Raw genomic sequence first — 21,350 nt, 5'->3', positions numbered from 1 at the left:
TTTATTTTTTAAATAAAGACAGCTTTAGTTTAATCAGGTTTCAGAGTAGCAGCCGTGTTAGTCTGTATTCGCAAAAAGAACAGAAGTACTTGTGGCACCTTAGAGACTAACAAATTTATTTGAGCATAAGCTTTTGTGGGCTACGAGCCCACTTCATAATCGTGATTTGCAGCCATACTGGTCCTGGTCCCCACCCCCAACTTTTTTCTATCCCTCATTACACTTCTTGGATAAAGTGAAAATACTGTAGCAGTGTTACTTAGTTATCAAAAGCAAAACTGGAAAGTTTTTAAAGAGCAAACCACTAACTGGTTTGGTAGCACTAAATCTGAACACTGTTCAGATTATCTCAACACACTTTACAAAGTTAGGTGATTTTTTTGTTTTTGTTTTTAAACATGACACAAAATGAGGCACAGAAAGCGATTTGCCAAAAGCCATACAATGGGCCAGACACAAAGACAGGACTACAGTTCTGATCTGATGTTCAGCATCCTGTTCTAACCCAATAGGCCACTCTCAACCTCACTTCATACAAAAATATCGCAATATATCTCATTTCCACATATGTTCTATAAACATCAATAGATGGGAACGATGGTGGGCATAATAAACAATTAAGATTACATCTTTAGACTGTGTTCTGTAGTGGTAGAACAGAGGTGAAAAGCCTACATCTGGCATGTTCTGGAGAGACTAACTGAGCAAGGCTTAAAATATTAGCAAGAAAGACCAGCAGAACATTAGTCTTATTGAGATTTGAAAGCAGAAACAATATTTTCCCTTTGTCTACTGGCAGGCCTGACACAAAAGATTGAATGAAGGGATAAAGTGTAAAAGATTCAAGTTGGGTGGTTGCCAATTTAGGTCAACCATTGAAGTTAAAAGCACCAAAACACATTTGAGAACTAGGATGGATGATGCAAACAACAACTTTTCAAACATTGGGAGGACAAACACCACACAAGAGCAACTATGCCGATCTTAAAAAGGTTAAGTGACAGTTTGTAATCTATCATCCTTGTTCCTTAACACGCATTTCATTAGAAAACCTCTCGATGTGTATTACTCCCACACTAAAGTGTTACAATGGGAATGCTGTCAGTAAAAGCTTTTAGTTTCCAGCCTCACTAAAAACATTGAATTTTTTTAAATGCCAAATTCCACTCCATCTTGAATATAAAAATTATCCAAAAAAAATGAATGCTCCATGCATAAAATTTCATGCATCTTTTCTGATAATTAACACAGATTCTTCTGGCTGTTTGATATCAGTAGAGACATCTATCAGTTACTGCTCTACGTAACAGCATTGGCCTGAGTGATGATCATTCATGTGACAGGATGCAAGTGAGAACACAACTGGGCAGGTGTTACTCGTAACCTGCCTATAAGATAAAGCAGAGAGAAAGGACAGTTTTCAGTAGTTAGGCACTAGCCTGGAAAGTGAGAGATCCTGGTTCGATTTGAGAGTTCCAGGTGCAATTCCCAGCTCTGCCATGGACTCCCTCTGCGTGACCTTGAACAAATCACTTAATTTCTCTGTGCCTCAGCTCCCCAGACACTTCTCTCTTCTGAGATAAATATATTAAAGATTATGTGGTGTTCAGATGCTATTGGGATGGGGGCCATATAAATACTGTAGCTAGAGAATTCCTTTTGAAATTTAATGTTATTGTCAGACTTGATTTTCGATGCATAACAGTTGCTATAATAAATTAACTATAAAGTGCAATAAAGTTATCTCAGACAAAATTTTTTGTGAAGCACCTTTTTGCTTTTCTTAGTTCGCCATTGCAATGGAACACAATAAACGGCAGTCACTAAACTGAATGATCACCATTTTTTCCTGCAGGCTGCTACAGAAAGCTATCAGGTCATCTTTACCCTTTTGGTCTATAGAAGGACAGCATCTGTCACAGTAATTTGTCATATGGTATATCCACATTATACTAAGTAAACATTTACTTACAATATTTTGCTCCCATTTAGAAGCCAGTTTTATTTCTTGAACTCCCCTAAGCTGAATACAAACATCAAAAGACTTACTCAGAAAACAAAGTGTTCTCTTCAAAAATTGCACAAACCAAGAGGAAACAAACACCCTGAAGGGTCTAACGAACTGGGTCCAAAATACGGGCTACTAGTTATTCACATCATTTGTGCGCTAAAGAAGTGTGTAGAAGTTGAGGCAAATCCATGCACTTCAGAAATCATTTGTGAGTGAGCAGATGCATATTTTCCACTCTGCTGCTTTTATGCCCTCATGTTACTAAAAGATATTTTGATCCCTGGATGGCTGCTGAAGTATTTACTGTAGGCATTTAAGTGTTTCATTTAAAGGTTAAAGCTGTCACATCAAATATGCTTCAGGAGGAGGATTCAGAGTTATTTAATCAGAAATGCCTTGTGAACAGCTACTGAAAGACCCCCATAATTAAACCTGTAAGAGGTGGTATATTTCACAATATCAGGAATTGTGTACAATTTTTTTTAACTCTTACAAGTTTCAACAAACTAACTGAAATCTGATTTTAAGCTACTATTGAGATATGGCTATTAGACCAATTTTTGTCAAATGGTAAACATGTTTATATAAATTCTCATAAAAGACTTTCAAAATACAAGCTAAATGTAAATATAGTTTTTTATAGAATAGAATAAGTAGAGCAAAACTACCAGACCATTATCCTTATTTGGTTTTTAGAATTTTATACGGTACTTCACATATGGTATTTGTTTGAAAAAAATAATACAAGACCTTTTGGTGAAAACAGAGCCATAAATTACATTTACAATATAATTATGTAAAAATAGATTTGTTACATACTGTATCCATTAACTATAACTTGTCTTAATAAGACTTTAACGCAGAGTGGCACTCAAATATGTTACAATAAATTCTGTGAAAGTTATCCTTAACTTCAGTAGAAGCAGGCACTTATTTTTACAGCATCTATCCCCCAGCCATCCCATTCCACTTATCTGCAAAATGTAATAGAGAATGCAGTAGTAAAGTCTTAGGTATTAAAAACAATACTACACTGCATTTACTAGTAAATACTAAGGATAAATAAACTACATTTGCAAAAATGAAAAGCACATTATGATTAGGCTTGGCAGAATTCGATTAGGCTTGGCAGAATCTGATGTTATAATTTTGGTAGATATTATCTATGTTTATTTTTAAGCATTTTTTTCAGAAGTTTATTTAAGTTTTCACAATCTCAGGAAATTATGGGGCAAAGACAATAATTATTTAATGAGAGTAGAGACAGATTCAAAAAGTTCAAGCTTTATAGCCATTAAAACACAAATTGTCAACATCATTTGTCAAAACACGCAGAGTAAATAACCTTAAATCAAACTAATAAATTCTCAAGCAGCATTATTTTGCCCATCGGTCAATAGAAATATTTTTTCATGGGTTTGTGGGTGTTGGGTGAAACTGACATTTACCAACATTTACAAATAAAAATCTAATCCTTCCAAGCCTAATTATGATGCAGTACATCCTCTCCCCCCCATATTTGTCCATTTATTTGCTAATTTACAGAAGCCAGAAGTCTGCTATGTGTCTCCTAGTCAGATTGAGCTTGTGATGTTTTTACTGCATAACATCGAAGTAAAAAATATGGAGAGAAAAATTTGATTAAGCACTGTGTATGAACACCATTTTCGGGAGACAGCAAGATAATCCTCTTCAGCATTAACAGAGTCAGAGTTTAAGGCCAGACAGGACGACCAGATCATCTAGTGTGATTTCCTATATAGCACAGACCACTGAACACTTTCACACTATACCCAACAACCAAAATTAGACCAAAGTATTACAGCGCTTGGAAGATTAAACTATATAAATTTTCGAAAAAGCGCATATACATCTGGAAGGGGCAAGCCTTTCTGATGCAAGAGTCTAAGATGTAAAAGATTTCCAAGGTTCACCCAAACTAAAAAGGGCAGAAATACCTATGATTATAGGTTATACAGTCTCCTGTCCAATATCACAGCGCAAGTCAATGGCAGCGGAATTCCAGATTCGCCCATTCCCATTGTAGGGCAAGATAGAAGTCTTAGTCAGTCATAGTAACTAAGTTGACTCTAGTCACATACATCAGTTTAAGCAGAACAGCAGAAAATATATTACACAGACATATTAACACATATTACCATTGTTTTTCTTTAATGAATGGTGCATTTTATATTACAGGTATTTATATGTTGCCCTCCACTGTAGCATGTGGGTCCCTTCCATTTGTGAATTTTAAAGTGCTTTAGGAAAGGTTAGGTATTAATATTCATCTTTTACAGGTAAGGAAACAGGTAGAGATTAAGTGATGTGCCTAAAGTCACAATAATAAATCAGTGGCAGTCAGAAATAATAACCCCAACAACTGCCTCCTATCCCTGTTCTAACCACTAGACAACCCTTTCTCCCCAGGACAAGAAAAAAGCTTGGGGTGGAGGGGTTTCTAGGAGTGGGAGGGGTGTCAAACCCACAACCTTCGAAATCAAAAGTCATGAGCCTTTACCATTTGAGCTAAAGAACTTCTTGCTTGGCTGTGAGAAAGTGATCAGATATACAGTGGGGCTAGAGGGAGTCATGCTTTCCACACATACTAAGCCAGTGTATTACACAAACACAGGTCAAGGACCTGAAGTCCTTTTGGACTGGAAACTTCAATAAATAATTAGATGACATGAGCACCAACTTGTGCACTAAAGAAGCTTCTCAAACAGGAAGCAATAAGGGAGGCAAAATATTCATTTGTAGTATATGTAACTTTGAAAGAAATTATAGGTTTTACAAGTGAAAGTTAAAATTACATGGAAAATACTATTGAACAAAAGATCTTAATGCATTAGGTGACACCCACACTAAGTGTATGAGGGAAACCTGTTTGGCATACCCATTTTTCATGATCACGACTACAAGCATCGTATGTGGGCTCAGGGGAGAAAGTGACAAGGACTTGTAGAAGAAGAAGGAAGAAATCAGCGTTTGGAAAAATTTTAGATGGCAAAATATGAAAATTTCTGTACTAGAGTCACATTTTAACATCACAGATGCTTGCCACAAATCTGGCACTTGCCCTGATAAAACTCATAAGCAAGGGGGTCAAATAAGAGTTGTACAGGAAGCATTAAGTCATAATGTGTTCCTGCTAACTCACATCAGAAAGAAATCTTGGAGTCACCATGGCTAGTTCTCTGAAAATTTCAGCTCACTGTGCAGCAGTGATCAAAAAAGGCTAACAGGATGTTAAGAGCTATTAGGAAAGGGAAAGAAAATAAGAAAAAAATAGCATGTCACTATATAAATCCATGGTGTGCCCACACCTGGAATACTGTGTCCAGTTCTGGTCAACCCTTGTCAAAAAGGATATAGTGGAACTGGAAAAGGTTCAGAGAAGGGCAATCAAGATTATCAAAGGTATGGAATGGCTCCAAACAAGGAGAGACTAAAAGGATTAGAGCTGGTCAGCTTAGAAAATAGATGACTAAGGTGGATATGATAGAGGTCTGTAAAGTCATGAATGGTGTGGAAAAAGTGAATAGAAAAGTGTTTTTTGCCCTTTGACTCAATACAAAAACCAGCAGTCACTCGATGAAAATACAAATAAGACCAAGTACTTTCTCACACAATGCACAATTAACCTGTGGAACACATTACCTTGAGATGTTGTGATGGCCAAAAATATAACTGAGTCCAAAAAAGATGTTCATGTAGGATAGATCCACCAATGGCTATTAGTCACAAGCATCAGGGATGCAACCCCATGCTCGGGGCAACCTAAACCTCTGCCTGCCAGAAGACAGGAGGGAAAGACAGGGATGGATCACTCGATAAATTGCCCTGTTCTGTTTGTTCCCTCTGAATCTCTGGTTTTGGCCACTGCTGGAGAGAGGATGCTGGACTAGACAGACCACTGATCAGACCCAGTATGGCTGTTCTTATGTTCTTCCTCCTCCACCACTACCAGCGGCTGTGACAGCTTCCAACTGTTACTAGTACACCGTCTGCTGCTGTTGCTTTAAGGACAGCATCAGTACAGCTTAGAATGTTTATATGTTCAGTTATTATGGCAGATAGACAGAATTTTCCTGAAGAATGTAAGCAAGAGAAGGAAATGGGAATTTTATTTAAACACTTTCTCAGTCAGCAAAAGCTGAATGGAAGTTAATGGGACATGAAAAGGAACTTTTGTTTCCTGAGGGAGTTCCCTTTGCCAAACATCAAAGACCTGCTGCAAACAATGGAGGGCTGAGAGCTTCTCAAAGAAAAGGTCACAAGAGCTAGGCAGACTATGGGTAAGACTATGAGTCAGTCACAGATTCTGTGATTTTACAAGACCTCCATGACTTCCTGAAAATTCCAATAATTCAGCCCTGCGGCAGAGGGACTCTGGCTTCAGTAAATCCGCAATTTATTGTTTATTACCCATGTCCTACCCGTGACTTTACAAAAATACCCATGCCAAAATCGTAGCCTTAACTATAGGGTCACTATTAGCTACCCCTATTGAGCCGAGATGGCAACCTCTCTCATCCCGCATGTTGAGAATTCAAAAACAAAAATAGTGTGTTTGGGATAGAAGTAGCAGCACTCAGGAGGGGAAAAAAAAAAAAAGAGAGAATTACAAAGTGATGCTGCATCTCACTCTATCCAGTAACAGTCTGTGGTTCTTTAATCGGGATGGTTTGAGCAATGAAATAAGCTACTTTTAAACTCCCATCCGGATTCTAGATGCAGATAAAAACATATGACAAAATAAAAGATTTACTTTACAAACAGGTGCTGCGGAAAACGTAGCTACAAAATATATGTAAAAGTAAGGAGTTTGGCATATATTCCCTTGGGAAGGCGAGATTGCTAGAAGTATGATTTAAAATGGTTCTCTCTGGTGCAGATTTAGACTATTACCAATGCACTTTTTGAAGAGTGATCTGTACATTCTGTAACAAAAATTAGTGTTCTAATAGCTTTTAAGTGTCATCAGATTGTACTATTAAGCATTCAGAAGAGCCAGTTTCAGCCTCCCTTGAGAAATACTCCTACTCACATTCCACAGGTTCCAAAAAGTTCTCTACTGTTCTGCATTGTGCCTATATAGGAATGAAGTATTTAAAAGCAGATCTTAAGCATTATGTTCACACACACGCTTTATAGAATACAGAAAGCATGCACATAGACATAGGCCCTGACTGGAGATGGTCACAATGTATTTTTGCAAAACATTACTGCTGTTCTTCATCTAGCTCTAGCCTTGAACTCACTAGCTGCTCATTCATGAGGGTAGACTTATTTTGCATGGGTGGGTTCAAGACTTATTGGTTTCAACTGAGCTCTGTGCAGGCACAGAGGTCTGCCAATGCAGATCTCATTGCAATATCAAGGCCATATATATAGGTGCAATATCATATTTTAATTCCACAAATTCAGCTTCCATGTTACATGATCTTAGGGTATGTCTACACTGCAACTGGAGGGTAGGGTATGTCCACACTGCAGCTGGAGGGTGTAACTGCAGCATGTGTAGGATACATTTTGTAGCCTGATTCTTTAGTGGTTAATAATTATTCCTGATTGCTGATTAATACTGATTTAAAGAGCTGGGGGAGTAGGGTTTTAGTCCCAGAATCAGACAAAACGGAATTAAAATTAACAAGTTCAATATTTGGTGGGGAACCCCATCGTGTGAAGCAACACCACTCACACTGAGGGCAAAGCCAAGCCCAATCAGCACAATTAGAAAAGACAAGAAAGCGCCAAACCAAATAAACAAATAGCAGTAATACAGAATTAGTGATATCTTTGATATTCTTGGCATATGCTCATATACCTATACACTCACATGCTTCCTTTGATATGATAGTGAGAGAGAAAAGACCCGCTCTGTCCCTGACGTGCCAATCTCGTCCAATGGTCCAGATCGACCTACCTGATGACCGAAGATCAACTCCCTCTACATGGTGGCCTGGTCTATTGTAGGGCCTAAGGATGATTGTCATGCATATTCATGCAGACGCCCAGCCTCCCATCTCCACATCTAAGTTCCTCACTCTAATAATATTGGGGTGCCTTTATCTTATAGGTTAGCATATTAATGGCTTTACCTTATGACCACAGATGTCAATTAATCGCTAAAGCAAATTTGTGGTTAGGCATCTGCCAACAATTTTATCCTAAAATAACCAAATCTGGTATCAGTTTAACATTCCTGCTGTTGCCTGGTATCTTTATATACAAACCTCCCCCTTAAACACTCTATTCCCAGTTCCCCAAAACCTTGGGGCAACCGTTGGGCCATCTATCTATGCTGAAGTTCATAGGTCTCAAGCCTTATGCTAACTTACTTAAGCCAATGTCTTACAGGAAACAGGCCTGTTGGTTTCTTGCATTACTGCTAAGTAAAATAAAATGCGAAATCTAGTTCTATGGGCTACAGTTTACCCAAACCCATGGTACTGAGTCTCAGAACCCAGGTCAAAGCATAAGGAAAGCAGCTTAACAGACAATACTAACCATACTGGTAAATAAAATTTAATATAAAGCCTTTTAAAACCATAAAAGGCACTGCTAGTGTAACCTTTCAAGAAGCTTTTCAACTTGTTGAGCAAATGAAGCCTGGAATATATATATTTTTTTAATACTGTGAATAAAGTATTTTCATGATGAATGTTGTCAGACATTCCATTTTCAGTATCAAGTAGGGGCACACTGATAGGGCTGTTAAGAGTCTAGAAACTCAGTCCCACTTTCTCCAGGAGCAGTAGTGTCTCTGTAGTTGTTAATAGTCTTAGTCACACCACAACTGCAAATCATCAAATCACATTAAGCTCCAAAGGGAGCAACTTCTGCATCCCCACAAGATGAGGATAAATCATGAAGAGAGCAATAAAAAAAGTGTGTGGGTGGAAAAATGAAAGCGGTGATATCATATAGGCTACATATTTTAAAAGTTATCAAAAAAAAGCAAGATTCTAAAGGCATTACAAGAAAAATTTGCATTTCTTTCCAGTGTAGCTATTATTGTACAATGAACATTTAAGACATTTAAAATAATTCACACACACAACTATAATTATAAAAACAGTTATGCCTTTTTTTTCCTGCACAAGATTCTTTTTGCAGAAATATCCCTCACTAAACTCTTGATCTCTATATTCTAGGATCAGGATAAGTCATTAATATAGCCCATAAAACAAAATCTTTATTTAAAACAAGGGATAATTTTTACTTAGCAATTTATTACAGAATTTAAGAAATCGAAGCGCTTGAATAGTTACGATCATAAATCTGGCATTCCCCTCAGACATTCATAGATTTTAAGGCTAGAAGAGACAACTATGATCCAGTTTGACTTCCTGCACAACACACAATTTCAATAATTCCTGAAATGGAGGGAATTATTCTTCCTTATTACATAAGTGAATAGTACTGAATTACAGTTGAAATAGAGCATCTTTCTAAGAAAGACACACAAACTCAGTTTAAAGATTCCAAGTGATGATCAATGTGGTAAGTTCCACCACTTAATTACCCTCATAGATAAAAGCTGTGTCATATCCAATTTGATTTTTCCAACTTCAAGCCACTGGAACATTACATTAATGGTCAAATGATTAATTATTAGATTACAACCTTAAAAGTATAGTACTGATTTGGGTCAGTTACCAGAAATCTCAGAATAAACACACCACAAAAAACAAGACCTTGGAATTTCATTTCATTTTTGAGGAGTAGCCGATGCTGTTTTGGCAGTAATGAATGAAAGTATTCTCAGTAAGCTTCACTGGCAAATATTTGTATCCAGTTTTCAAATAATGGACAGTTTCTTAAAACATTTGTACTATCCCTGTCTTGAAGGCCGCTCCTTGCATCAGCCAATATCAAAACTTCCCCATGTTTTAATTTTTGTGGTGTAATGAGAATTTTGTAGGGCAGACAGAGGGACACAAAGAAACATTAGAAACTTATCCGCCCTCCTGCCCCTGGCAAAAAAAGCCATTTTGAAGTTTTACTCTATAAAATTACCTCCAGATGCTATAGTTGTCAAAGATACTTAACTCCACAAATGAAAAGCATAAGTATCTTTTGGGACGGGAGTTACCAGAGGAATTAATAGACATTTTATAATTGGAAAACGGCTGCAACTAACTTTGGAGAAGCTATCCTCCATATATATTAAGCCACTCACATCTACACTCAGGTCTAAAATCCTGGTCCCAGAGGTGAAAGTAAGCTGGTACGGTCCAGGATGGCATACCGGTAAGAACTGGTACACAGCCGACCGTACCAGCAGGGCCACTGATGAGGGGGACCAAAAGGGGCAGCTTCCCCGGGGCCTGGCAATTTAAAAGGGCCTGGGGCTTCCGGCAGTGGCCGGAGCCCGTGGCCCTTTAAATCGCCACCGGGGCTCCCGGCCGCCGCTGTGCTACCGCTACCATGGGGCTCCAGCGGTGATTTCACTGTAGCCGGAGCCCCTGGCCCTTTAAATCACCGTCGGAGTCCTGGGGTAGTGGTAGCCTGGAGCCCTGGGGCTCCGGCAGTGATTTAAAGGGCCTGGGGCTCCAGCTTCCCAAGTGACCACAGCTAGATTGCCATAGCTGCATCTAACCAGGGGTTAGGTCGGCCATAGCTACAGCATTCTGGGGTGAGTACTGTAGTTATGTTGTCCTAAGTTTTAAGTGTAGTCCACGCCTCCATCACAACAATTTATAAAGTTAACTCTTCTGTAAAATATACACAATAACTAGACTCCTCCAAGGATGTGTAGAACCCCAAATATACGTACAAACATTGTGTAAAAGATAACCCCCATTCATAGGGTTCTCAATTTGTACAAATACTACATAAGAACGGCCGTACTGGGTGAGACCAAAGGCCCATCTAGCCCAGTATCCTGTCTTCCAACAGTGGCCAATGCCAGGTGCCCCAGAGGGAAGGAACAGAACAGATAATCATCCAGTGATCCATCCCCTGCTGCCTATTCCCAGCTTCTGGCAAAGAGAGGCTAGGGACACCATCCCTGCCCATCCTGGCTAACCACCATTGATGTACCTATCCTCTGTGAACTTATCTAGTTCTTTTTTGAACCCTGTTATAGTCTTGACTTCATCTGACTGCTCAGGATTCCAGAACCCTATTTCTCTTCTCTAATAGACTTGTAATAAACAAAATGCCTGTAAGAGCAAATACACAGACGAAGCATCACCTAATTCTTAAACCCTAAAGCCGTAACATCCTCAAAATCTTTTCAAACTCCCCAGACAAACTGTTACACTTTCTGATCCCCCCTTTGCCTACTAGTCCCCTCAAACCCTGCTGAGTGGTGGAACACAATGGCCGGTAAGTATTTTTGCTGTGTGCAAGGGAATATGGACAAAGACAATCTCCTTCACTCCATTCTCTGGCTTTCTCCAGGCCCCAGGATGTCCCTATCATTAATGGGGAGGGAACTTATCAGTCAACATCCTTTAGGAGAGACTGTTGCATTAACTGGTCAAAAGCTATTTGCAAGCTACCACATAAAAGTGGGACGGAAGGGTCCAGACTGGTCTTCATAGCCAATTCCCATGTTCTCCAAGGTATTGTGTATTTTCACCGCCTCTTGCAATTCTGAGGAATGCCAGGATTGTTTTTGTTTTAAGCAGATACTAGCTTTCCTGTATATTGCAGACATGTATACAGATGACTCATTGATTCCAAGCTCCAGAAGCCTTAATTAATCATGTATGCACATCATTCACTGACAAATTCCCTGTCAAGGCACATTTTTTGCTAAATCAATAGAAAGTTAACTAGTCTGATTTTTATTTAGTATTCAGCCAGTACCATTTTTCCCATTCCTAATTTATATACAAACTTATTTCTGCAGGTGCTCTCCAGAAAGACTTTAACCATTCCTGACAGGGGGAGTTGGGAGAGAACGTTTGTTCTATTGAAAACAGACTCTATGCTTTAGGTTTGCTGAGTCTCTGCCAGTTGCATGTTGCGGTTTACATTCAAATCAGTACTGATTTATATAAAGAAACCTCATGTTATTGTTACCACCCACTGTGAAAATCAACTATTTGAAAAACCTTTGAAAAGCAAACAGATTCCCTAACAGCAAATTAACAGAGGTACTGAGAAATTGCATGACTGGTTGATGCAAAATCCCTCAACACAGGAGCTTGATCCAATGGGACTATTTGTAGTTTCAAAGTTAAGCATGTGCATAAGTATTTGTTGAATCGGGGCAGAGTGCTCAGCATCTTGCAGGACTGTCCCCTAGATCAAGAGAAAGAGGTTACCCGGAACACACAAATTGTTTTGACATCTCCATAAGGTTATTATACTGTATCTTTAAACACAGCATATTCAGATGAAGTTATGGAAAATATACTACACAGATACATAGATTCCAAGGCCATTGTGATCATCTAATCTGACCACCTATATAATACAAGCTGCAGAATCTCCCCAAAATAATTCCAAGAGATTATCTTTTAGAAAAACATCCAATCCTGATTTTAAAATGGTCAGTGATGGAGAATCCATCATTACCTTGGTAAATTGTTCCACAGTTAATTACTCTCACTGTTAAAAATGTATGACTTATTTCCAGTCTCAAATTGTCTAGCTTCAACTTCCAGCCATCGGATAATGTTCTACCTTTCTCTGCTAGACTGAAGAGTCCATTATCAAATATTTGTTCCCCATGCAGACACTTATAGACTAATCAAGTCATCTCAATCTTCTCTTTGTTAAGCTAAATAGACATGTGCTCTGAAATTTTATTGGCAGGCGTATGGAAGTGCTAGGGTCACAAGGGAGTTATGTAGGCCATCCCGGACAAGTGCTAATATGTTTATACCATACTATCAAGGTATACAGAGCTTGAGATACTGTAAGCATGTTTTAAGGTAACATTCTTAAAAGAAACACAGTATGTATAAATTTTCCCTCCTCACAATAAGTCTACGTCATTACTACTCAGAAATTACTGCTTCTAAATCACTTCAACTACAAATTTAAGTCTTTAGAGTTGACAGAAATAGGTAAAATATATGTAATGAGTCAGCTGAAAGTGGTCAATACCTTTAATATTTTGCAAATTCTAACTATTTCATTTGGAGTTACAGTGACAATCCACTGAAATTATTAAAAGTTATCTACAATAATCAGCTCCACATATATTTCTGAATGACACTTTGGTGGACTTTTCCATTCTCTTTTACCTGTTCACAGTTTCAGTCACCACCAAAAAAGGTATTAATGACACTTAAGAGCTGCTCCAAGTAAATGACTCCTTAATCCACCCAAGTAAAAAGTCAAGCCTTGCCCCCTCATGAGGAGCCTGCTATCCTATGTTTTTCCTTTCAAAAACAGAAAGGCTATATAATTAAACATTGTTACTTACAGCCTGGATTCTCATTCTTCCTTGGCCCATCAGCAACAAAGCATCTCTCCACTTAAAAACAACTTTAAGATATTCTGATTTCCATCATTCTCTACTGGGAATACCTTCTCTTTCAGTGCTACTACTTTATTCCCTGTTTCAAATAAGGCTCTAGGTTGGGTTTTGTTGCATGTTTGGTGGTACTTTTGGAGGGGGCAGAGGGGACTTTCCTTCCCCAAAATCCAAGGAACCAGTATTATGGTAGGTAGTATTTGTTGTAGAAAAATGCAAAGTCATGCATAGTGCATGAAATAATTTGACCTAGACAGCCACATTGCCTAAATTAAATGTAATCAGTGATGCAGGAAAAAGACCCAGGCATCCTGGTAGACAGTTCAATGGAAATAGATGCTTAATCTTCAGCAATGTTTAAAATGTTGGGGTAAGTTATGAAAGGGATAGAGAATCATACCGAAAACATACTACTACCGTATAAATTGATGGTATGTCTGCACACTCAATACTGTATTCAGTTTTGCTCATATCTTAAGAATTGTAAAAGAAAGAGAAAGGTTCCAGAAAAAAAAAGGGTGACTAAAGTGATTAGAAGTATCAAAAAAGACTTCCAAAATAAGGAGAATTAAAAGGATTAACATACATAATTTAGAGAAGAAACATGATAGAAGTATACAAAATGATTATTATACAGGTTATTCAAATGCTCCTGTTTATCCTCATAATAGAAGAACAAGAGCATATTCAATAAAATGGAGAAGCAACATATTTAAAATAAAAGTAAATGCTTTTTTTTAAATTAACAGAATGCATTGTCAACATACTGAGGGCCTGCAAAGAGATGTAATTGAGACAAAGAGTTTAGTAGGATTTTTAAAAAAATTGACATTTATACAGAATCAGAAATTACCCAGATTGACTGGAAAGGGAGAATATCATACCTGCCAGCATCCTTTATACAGAATACCAGTAGATTGATAGTAGGTATATATTTTCATAATTTTGCATAATTCATGAATAGAAGCCATGCCTTTCTGTTTTAAAATGATGCTATAGCAAAACCTGATACATTTCAATGCCCCATTTCTCCTATTGTTGCTATTCTCTTCTTCATGTTGAAGAGTACTAAAAAACTGGGGGATGAGGGAGAGGGGAAACAAGTATCTGCTAACTCTAATCCTAATTTAATCATCATGTAATTAACGTCAAAAGTGTCAATTCTTCAACAGCTCTGTACTACTTAATTAGTGGGCGAGATTAGAAAACTGATAATGATATATTAAGGATGCAAATTAGAAAGTCAGGAATTCAACAAATCATTTTCCCCTCCAAAAATTTGCTCATTGGCCCAAGGGAACTGCTTTAATTCCAGAGTTACCCTTCCCTAATTACGTGAAAATTGTAAATCTGAAAACTATGGGCATAAAACCAACAATATGTTTGTTTAAAATTATGTTTTGTGGCACTTTGGGGAAGCAATAATTTAAACTGTTAGAAGTTAGGGAAGCAAAAGGTTAGTTACTTAGATTGTAAACTCTTACTTGGATCACAGATTCTTTGGTCAGAGATTGTCTTTTTTGTTATTATGTGTACCTAGCATGATGGGTTCCTGTTTTCTGATTAAGGCCTCTAGGAACTTCTAAATGAGAAATACAAGACTATTTTAGAGACGGGATTACTAATACACTTAAATCACTCCAATTACATATGGAATTCCATCCTAAACCCAGAATAAGAAAGAGCAGCAGTTTGTAGGACTGAGGCCCTACCAGTAAACCCAACCAAACACATATATAGGTGCTTAGTTTTATGCTTATGAATAATCTCAGGGACTTCAATAGAACTACTCACGTTTAAAGTTAAGCAAGCATGTAAGTATTTGCAGGACTTGGGCCAGATTTAGAATTGTTATTAAAGCTAATGTTAAAAATAAATTATGTAATACATAGGTTGAGAAAGGAGTGTCTGTACATCTGGGTATAGTCACTCCTTTCTCAACCTATGTATTACATAATTTATTTTTAACATTAGCTTTAATAAAAAATTTAAATCTGGGCCCAAATCCTGCAAATACTTAAAAGAGCTTAAAAAAAACCCCAGTGGTCTGGTTAAGCCTGGAACACAGAGGTGTGGCACGTAGGTGTGAGATTTCAGACTAAGTTTAAAACCTGACTTCAGGGGTCCAGAATACTGCAAGTGGACACGTGTCTCATTCCAGGAACTATGGAGAGAGCACCTTCACTTTTCATTATTTTAAATAATTTATTAAGTCTCTCTAGATGCAACTTGAAAGCACCATCTTGATTTTCAAAATGTATCATGAATTCTGATCAGAACTCCTACATACCTACTAACCCATGGGCCATATCCAGCCCGCAGGACCCTTCCCTCTGACCCCCGAGCTTCTGCCAGGGAGCGGGGTCAGGACAGGCTTGCGGAGGAGCCAGCCCAACTCCCCAGCAGCGCGGTGAGCGGGGTGGAGGTTAGTCCCTGGCCCCTCTCCTCCCTCGCAGTCACAGTTCCCCCAGTGCCTGGGCAGCATAGCTGCAGCTCCGGCCAGGCGGCACAGCTATAGTGACCTGGTGTTCCAGGGCGGCGCAGTCAGAGGCAGGGAACAGGGGGTGTTTAGGGGGGGGGGCTGTAGAGGGGTGATCAAGGGGCTTGGGCCCTGCTGCCGGGGACAGGGGTAGAGCAAGCCAGGGCCCCTCGCCACCCCCAGCATGCTTGGCCCCTGTCCCCAGCAGCCAAGCCCAGACAGGGAGCGAGCCCTGCCCGACTGCCAGGGAGAGCAACCAAATGAGCAGGGGAAACGCACAGGGAAAGGACTGAGCCCCGCTTTTCCCCACCCCACAGGTAACATGGGGCGGGAAGAGTAGGAAGGGTTGGATGGGGCAGAGGTGAAAGTAAGCCGGTCCGGTCCGGCGTACCGGTAAGAGCCAGTACGCCGTGCCGGACAGGACCGCTTCTGCGGCGGTGATTTAAAGGGTCCAGTGCTCCAGCCACTGTGGGGAGCCCCGGGCCCTTTAAATCCCCACCGGAGCTCTGGCAGCCAGGCTTGGGCGGGAATTTAAAGGGCCCGGAGCTCCGGCCGCCGCGGGGATCCCAGGGCCCTTTAAAGCGCAGCCGGAGCTCCGGCAGTCGGGCTCCTGTGGTGATTTAAAGGGTCCAGAGCTCCACGGCGGCTGGAGCCCCAGGCCCTTTAAATCCCAGCCCGAGCCCCAGGGCTCCCAGCCGCCTCTGCAGCTGGTAGCTCCGGGGTGATTTAAAGGTCCTGAGGCTCCCAGCCACAGCCACAGGGCCTTTAAATATTGAAAGGCCCCGCCTCTTCCGGTTGAGGCCACGCCCCTGCTCAGGACTCCGGCGTACCAGTAAATCCTTCATGTTACTTTCACGCCTGGATAGGGGGCAAGGGGCCTCCAGGGGGGCGGTCAGGAGTGGGGAGCAGGGAGGGTTGGATAGGGGGCGGGAGTCCCAGGGGAATGGTCAGGGGGCAGAAAGCAGGGGTGTTTGGATAGGATGCGGGAATCCCAGGGGGTAGTTGGGGGTGGGGATCGGGGGGGAGGGGTGTTGGATGGGGGTAGGGGTTCTGGGAGGCTGGATAGGTGGAAGGGGCCAGGCCATGCCTCGCTGTTTGGGGAGGCATAGCCTCCCCCAGCCTTCCATACAATTTCTGTTCCCGATGTGGCCCTAGGGCCAAAAAGTTTGCCCACCCCTGTACTAACCCATCCACATTTTTCCACGTGAATTCATTCAAGAGCATAGGTGCACTCACACATGCCTATCACAACATGTGGTGTACCTCATCTAGTGCACTTAATTCCCCAACAACAACTAAGTGGGTGAAGCGAGACAATCACTATCCTCTCAGATGAACTCATACAGAAAAATAAAAGACAAAAAACACCATATCACCCATGGGTGGACACTTTTCACAAAGCAATCACTGCATATCGGACCTCTCAGATCTTGTCCTCAACAGAAACCTGCACAACACCTTCAAAAGATAAGCCTGAGAGCTTAAGTTCATAACTTTGCTAGACATTAAAAATCGTGGACTCAAAGACATTGGATTTATGGCTTATTACAACAATCTGTAACCCACTAACTCTCCTTTGTCCTACAAAGGCAAAGTTGTTAACTGCCTACCTCACCTTGAATGGTCTCTTGCAACATGTGTTAACCCCTTATGCTTAACAGTCTTGTATATAGCTGTGACATTGGAGTACCCTTCCTAGACCTGAAAAAGAGCTCTGTGTAAGTGCGAAATCTTGTCTCTTTCATCAACAGAAATTGACCCAATACAAAATATTATCTCACCCTCATTAACTAGATTACACATTAGAGAGACAGTTTTAAGAAGTTAGTTAAAAGCAGTTTCTGGTATTGTATTGCCTTTGTGCTTGAATCCCCTTATTTTTTGTGGTTAAAAACCCCTCTCTCTTTCTTGTTGCTGTGTGAACACAAACAGAGAAATAGATAAACTACACAGGGGAAATAGAGACAATTATACACAAAACAAACAAGAAAAAAATCTCTCTCATCTTCCATCTTACAGTACGTAAAAAAATTCACACAGTAATGTATTTTTCAAATTGAAGATGTTGCGATAAACTCCTATACTTGAAGGGACAATACCGCTGCTGTCTTGATTTTAGAATATGCAAATCTTGCATAATTAGTATTTCAGACTCACCGCTTCTTTCAGCTCTGTCCCTGCTGTTAGAATGGCCGGTAGCTGACGAGGGAAAAGTTGCAGAGGACAATGAATCTCCTGAAGGTGAACCAGGTTTCTGATTACTCTCACTATGGCCCACAGTAGCAGCTGCATTTAGCTGAGACCTTCCTTGCTGTGGCTGTGGGTGAGAAGGACTTGAAGAAGGATCAGGATCTGAATCCATTTCAGCTGCAAGCAAAGAGTTAAATTTATAATTAAGAAAAAAAACACACACTAATAATTAGATGGCATGCATCTTATGTAAAACCAAAGTGCAAATCTCTTGAAGCCCAAATACATGTTATGATTCTTGTTCTGACAAAATGTACAAAAAGTCAGAATCAACATAAAAAGCGTTGGCAAGCTTGCTAAGACATCTTTTACACATGGAATTATTCAAGAATAGCTAGTGCTTCTCTGCTGCCCCTAAATAGTTTAATGCAGATGGGACAGTTGGTTGAAATGCAGATCAGAGGACAGACTACCAAATCCACTCTCATACCTGTGTCAGTGTACAAATATCTATACAAAAAACAGTGGCTGCCCATCTGCACTCTGTATTCAAATCATGAAAGGGATGTGCTGCAGACCCTGAGACATGCCCATGAGATGGCTGGGAAGAAAAATTCCAACTCCCCCACCCCAATCCTTTAACAGAAGGACTCAGATTTACGCACATAGGGGTGAATTTCATCCAAAATGAGCAAACTCCTTTTGCCTTCCTGCCCACCCCCAAAGTAAACACTGTTTCATAGAAAAACATTTGACAAAATCTTTAAGGGGGTGGATTTTGAAAGGCATAAAGGGCAGTTAGGAACAAAATTCCCATTGAAAATCTCCCCCATGAAGATCAAAAGGTCACTGCTATTTTGTAAAAGGTTCCTTAAATATGTAACCTTTACAGAAAAAAGTTAGCTGAACTTTTTCTTTTATAGGACTGGAAGCAGAAGGATGCGTGTCACCACAGCAAGAAGTGTGATAAGTCATATCATGTCTGAAACTGACTTAACTGAATTTGAAGCCTGAGCAGAACAAACTTTGCAGAAGCTACTTTAACATAGTCAGCCTATTAAACTCTCTCTTCTAATCCTTGATTTTCCAAAAACATGCATACCCCTGTGTAATAAAAATGAGCTATGAACACACAGCCCAAAAATATTAACTGTAATTATAGTCTCAAAGATCAATACTAACTTCAATGATTTGGGCTGACAACTTGAATTCTGCTTGTATAGTGATCACTAAAAATCCTAACTCATAAAGGAATAAACATGTCTATGATAAATATTTACCTTGTAAGGTACTAAGTAATTTAGACAACTCACTTGCTGTGTTCTTTTTATCAAGAAAAAAGATTACAGTAATGGTGACTACTCGCTTTCTGTATTATATTATAACTTCTATTTCATAGCACGAATAACTAAAACAGTTCTGCCTTAACAGATGCACGAAAATGCAGAGATTAAAATGTCCTTTCCCAATAAAGCTGCAGAATTATTTTTAATCATTATGATACAAAAGTTCTCTCTCAGTTGGATTCATACTTAACCCTGCTACTTTAAAGGGGAACACGGGTGGGGAAAATAAGGCAGAAGATAGGATCCCTGACAGTAAAGAGTAAGAAAGAATCCTCTTCCCTGGCCACAGATAACTGAATTCTCCATAACTGATTGGGGGCTTCCTCTCAGTTCTTTACTTCAACAGGCAAGGAAAGCATCTCCCCAGCATTTCCAAGGGAGGATGAAAATGTAATTTACTATAAAAAATAAAGAGACATTGCCACCTTCAATTAGGCCAAAAATTATAACTTTGTAAAAAAAAGTTTTTATAAAATACAAGCCCTTTAGAAGTGTTTTTAAATTAAAAAGTATTAATGAAGACAGTTTTTAAACAAGTAAACTTTCATCTGAAGTGTTTAAAACCCAGCCATTGTAGCACCAAGAGTCTGAATGTGAAACTGGGCATAAACAAAAGTTTAACTGACTTCATTGTCCAAGCTGAAAGAAATACAGAAAGTAAACAAAGAGCTTAGACAAAAGTGAACTGGATTTTTAAAACAAATCTTACCTTTATGACCTAAAGGGTTACAAGTAGAATAGGCAAATTTGTTTACAACATGTGATTTATAACATGACCAGCCTTTTAAAAATGCAAAACATTACAAGTATGTATTCAGTGACCTAATCTCATGTGCTCTCACTATCTTTTCATGTTAAAAGCCCTCGGCAACAGACAACTCCAGTGACAATACCCATCCCGTGATTTGCTTGTGAAATCCTGAAAAGGGGATGGGTGGTGAGGGTCGAGTTTTAAAAAAGGTCCTAAGCCAGCATGTATAAAGCCTTGTATATGCTCAGAATACTTTCTGAATAAGCATTGATACAGTTAAAGTGATCCTGCAAAGGACAGGAAGGAGTGTAAAATACTGAACACAAATGCAAGGAACAGAGTTTGAGGCTGGATTGTTTGGGACTCCCTACCAAAAAAGGGTGTTTGGCACACACTCCGATGAGCCAGCGCAGCTATCTCAAAAGGGCGAGGAAGAGCAGATGCTTTGCTTGCCCCAGTCAGAACAGTTTCTTGGGGGCACCCCACTGAAACTCAGCAGTGTGGGGCCCAAAGTTTCAGTCCTTCCTGATGTAGCCAACCCCTTACAACCTGGCAGCCCTGGGGCATCCATCAAAGTGGCAGCACAGGAGAGGGAGGGAAGCTGTTTCCTTCTGGAACAGCACGTACTTTGATGGCTGCTCGAGGCTAGCAGGTTGGAGGCAAGGACAACCCGAGACTAAACTGAGAGCATCTTAGGGGCTGCCACCATCTGGCCCCCACAGCCTCCTCCTGGTGGGGTAGGCTGGAGAGATAGGAGGCAGGTTTCCACAGTGAGCAGCAGCCCCGGGAATGGATGAAGCTGGGGAGATCCTGGATCTCTGCTCATAGAAAAGAAGCTAGACATGACAATGCAACTTACTGCACTGTCCGGGGCCGGGTCCAGGGTCCCAGTGCCGGGTCCTGCTTCCAACGGGCACAGAAAGGCGAGGGGGAGACAGGCAGTGGGTCCCGCTTCCAAGGGGGATGCGCAGCTAGGGGGACGCAGGCAATAGGTCCTGCTCTCGAAGGGGGTGCATAGCTGGGGAAAGGGCGTCCCTGCACCCGAGGGGGGTGCACAGCTGGGGAGGTCTCGTGGGAGGGGTCCCTGCTCCCGAGGGGGGTGCACAGCTGGGGAGGGCTCGGGG

At 40.3% G+C, this 21,350-nt stretch overlaps 1 protein-coding gene across 3 annotated transcripts in view; it reads right to left on the bottom strand.

Moving 5' to 3' along the window:
* WFS1 (wolframin ER transmembrane glycoprotein) overlaps positions 1-21,350 on the bottom strand; it is a 48,826-nt gene that overhangs the window by 26,910 nt on the left and 566 nt on the right. For all 3 annotated transcript variants that reach the window (XM_024204539.3, XM_024204537.3, XM_024204540.3), the window contains exon 2: positions 18,097-18,306. In XM_024204539.3, coding sequence (XP_024060307.1) covers positions 18,097-18,301 — 205 coding nt within the window. In that variant the 5' untranslated portion in view covers positions 18,302-18,306. The remainder of the gene's footprint in view (positions 1-18,096; positions 18,307-21,350) is intronic.

This window comes from Terrapene carolina, unplaced genomic scaffold, assembly GCF_002925995.2.
Source record: "Terrapene carolina triunguis isolate 2854851 unplaced genomic scaffold, T_m_triunguis-2.0 Scaffold66, whole genome shotgun sequence".
Lineage (NCBI taxonomy): Eukaryota > Metazoa > Chordata > Testudines > Emydidae > Terrapene > Terrapene triunguis.
This window is presented reverse-complemented; position numbering and strand designations above follow the sequence as displayed.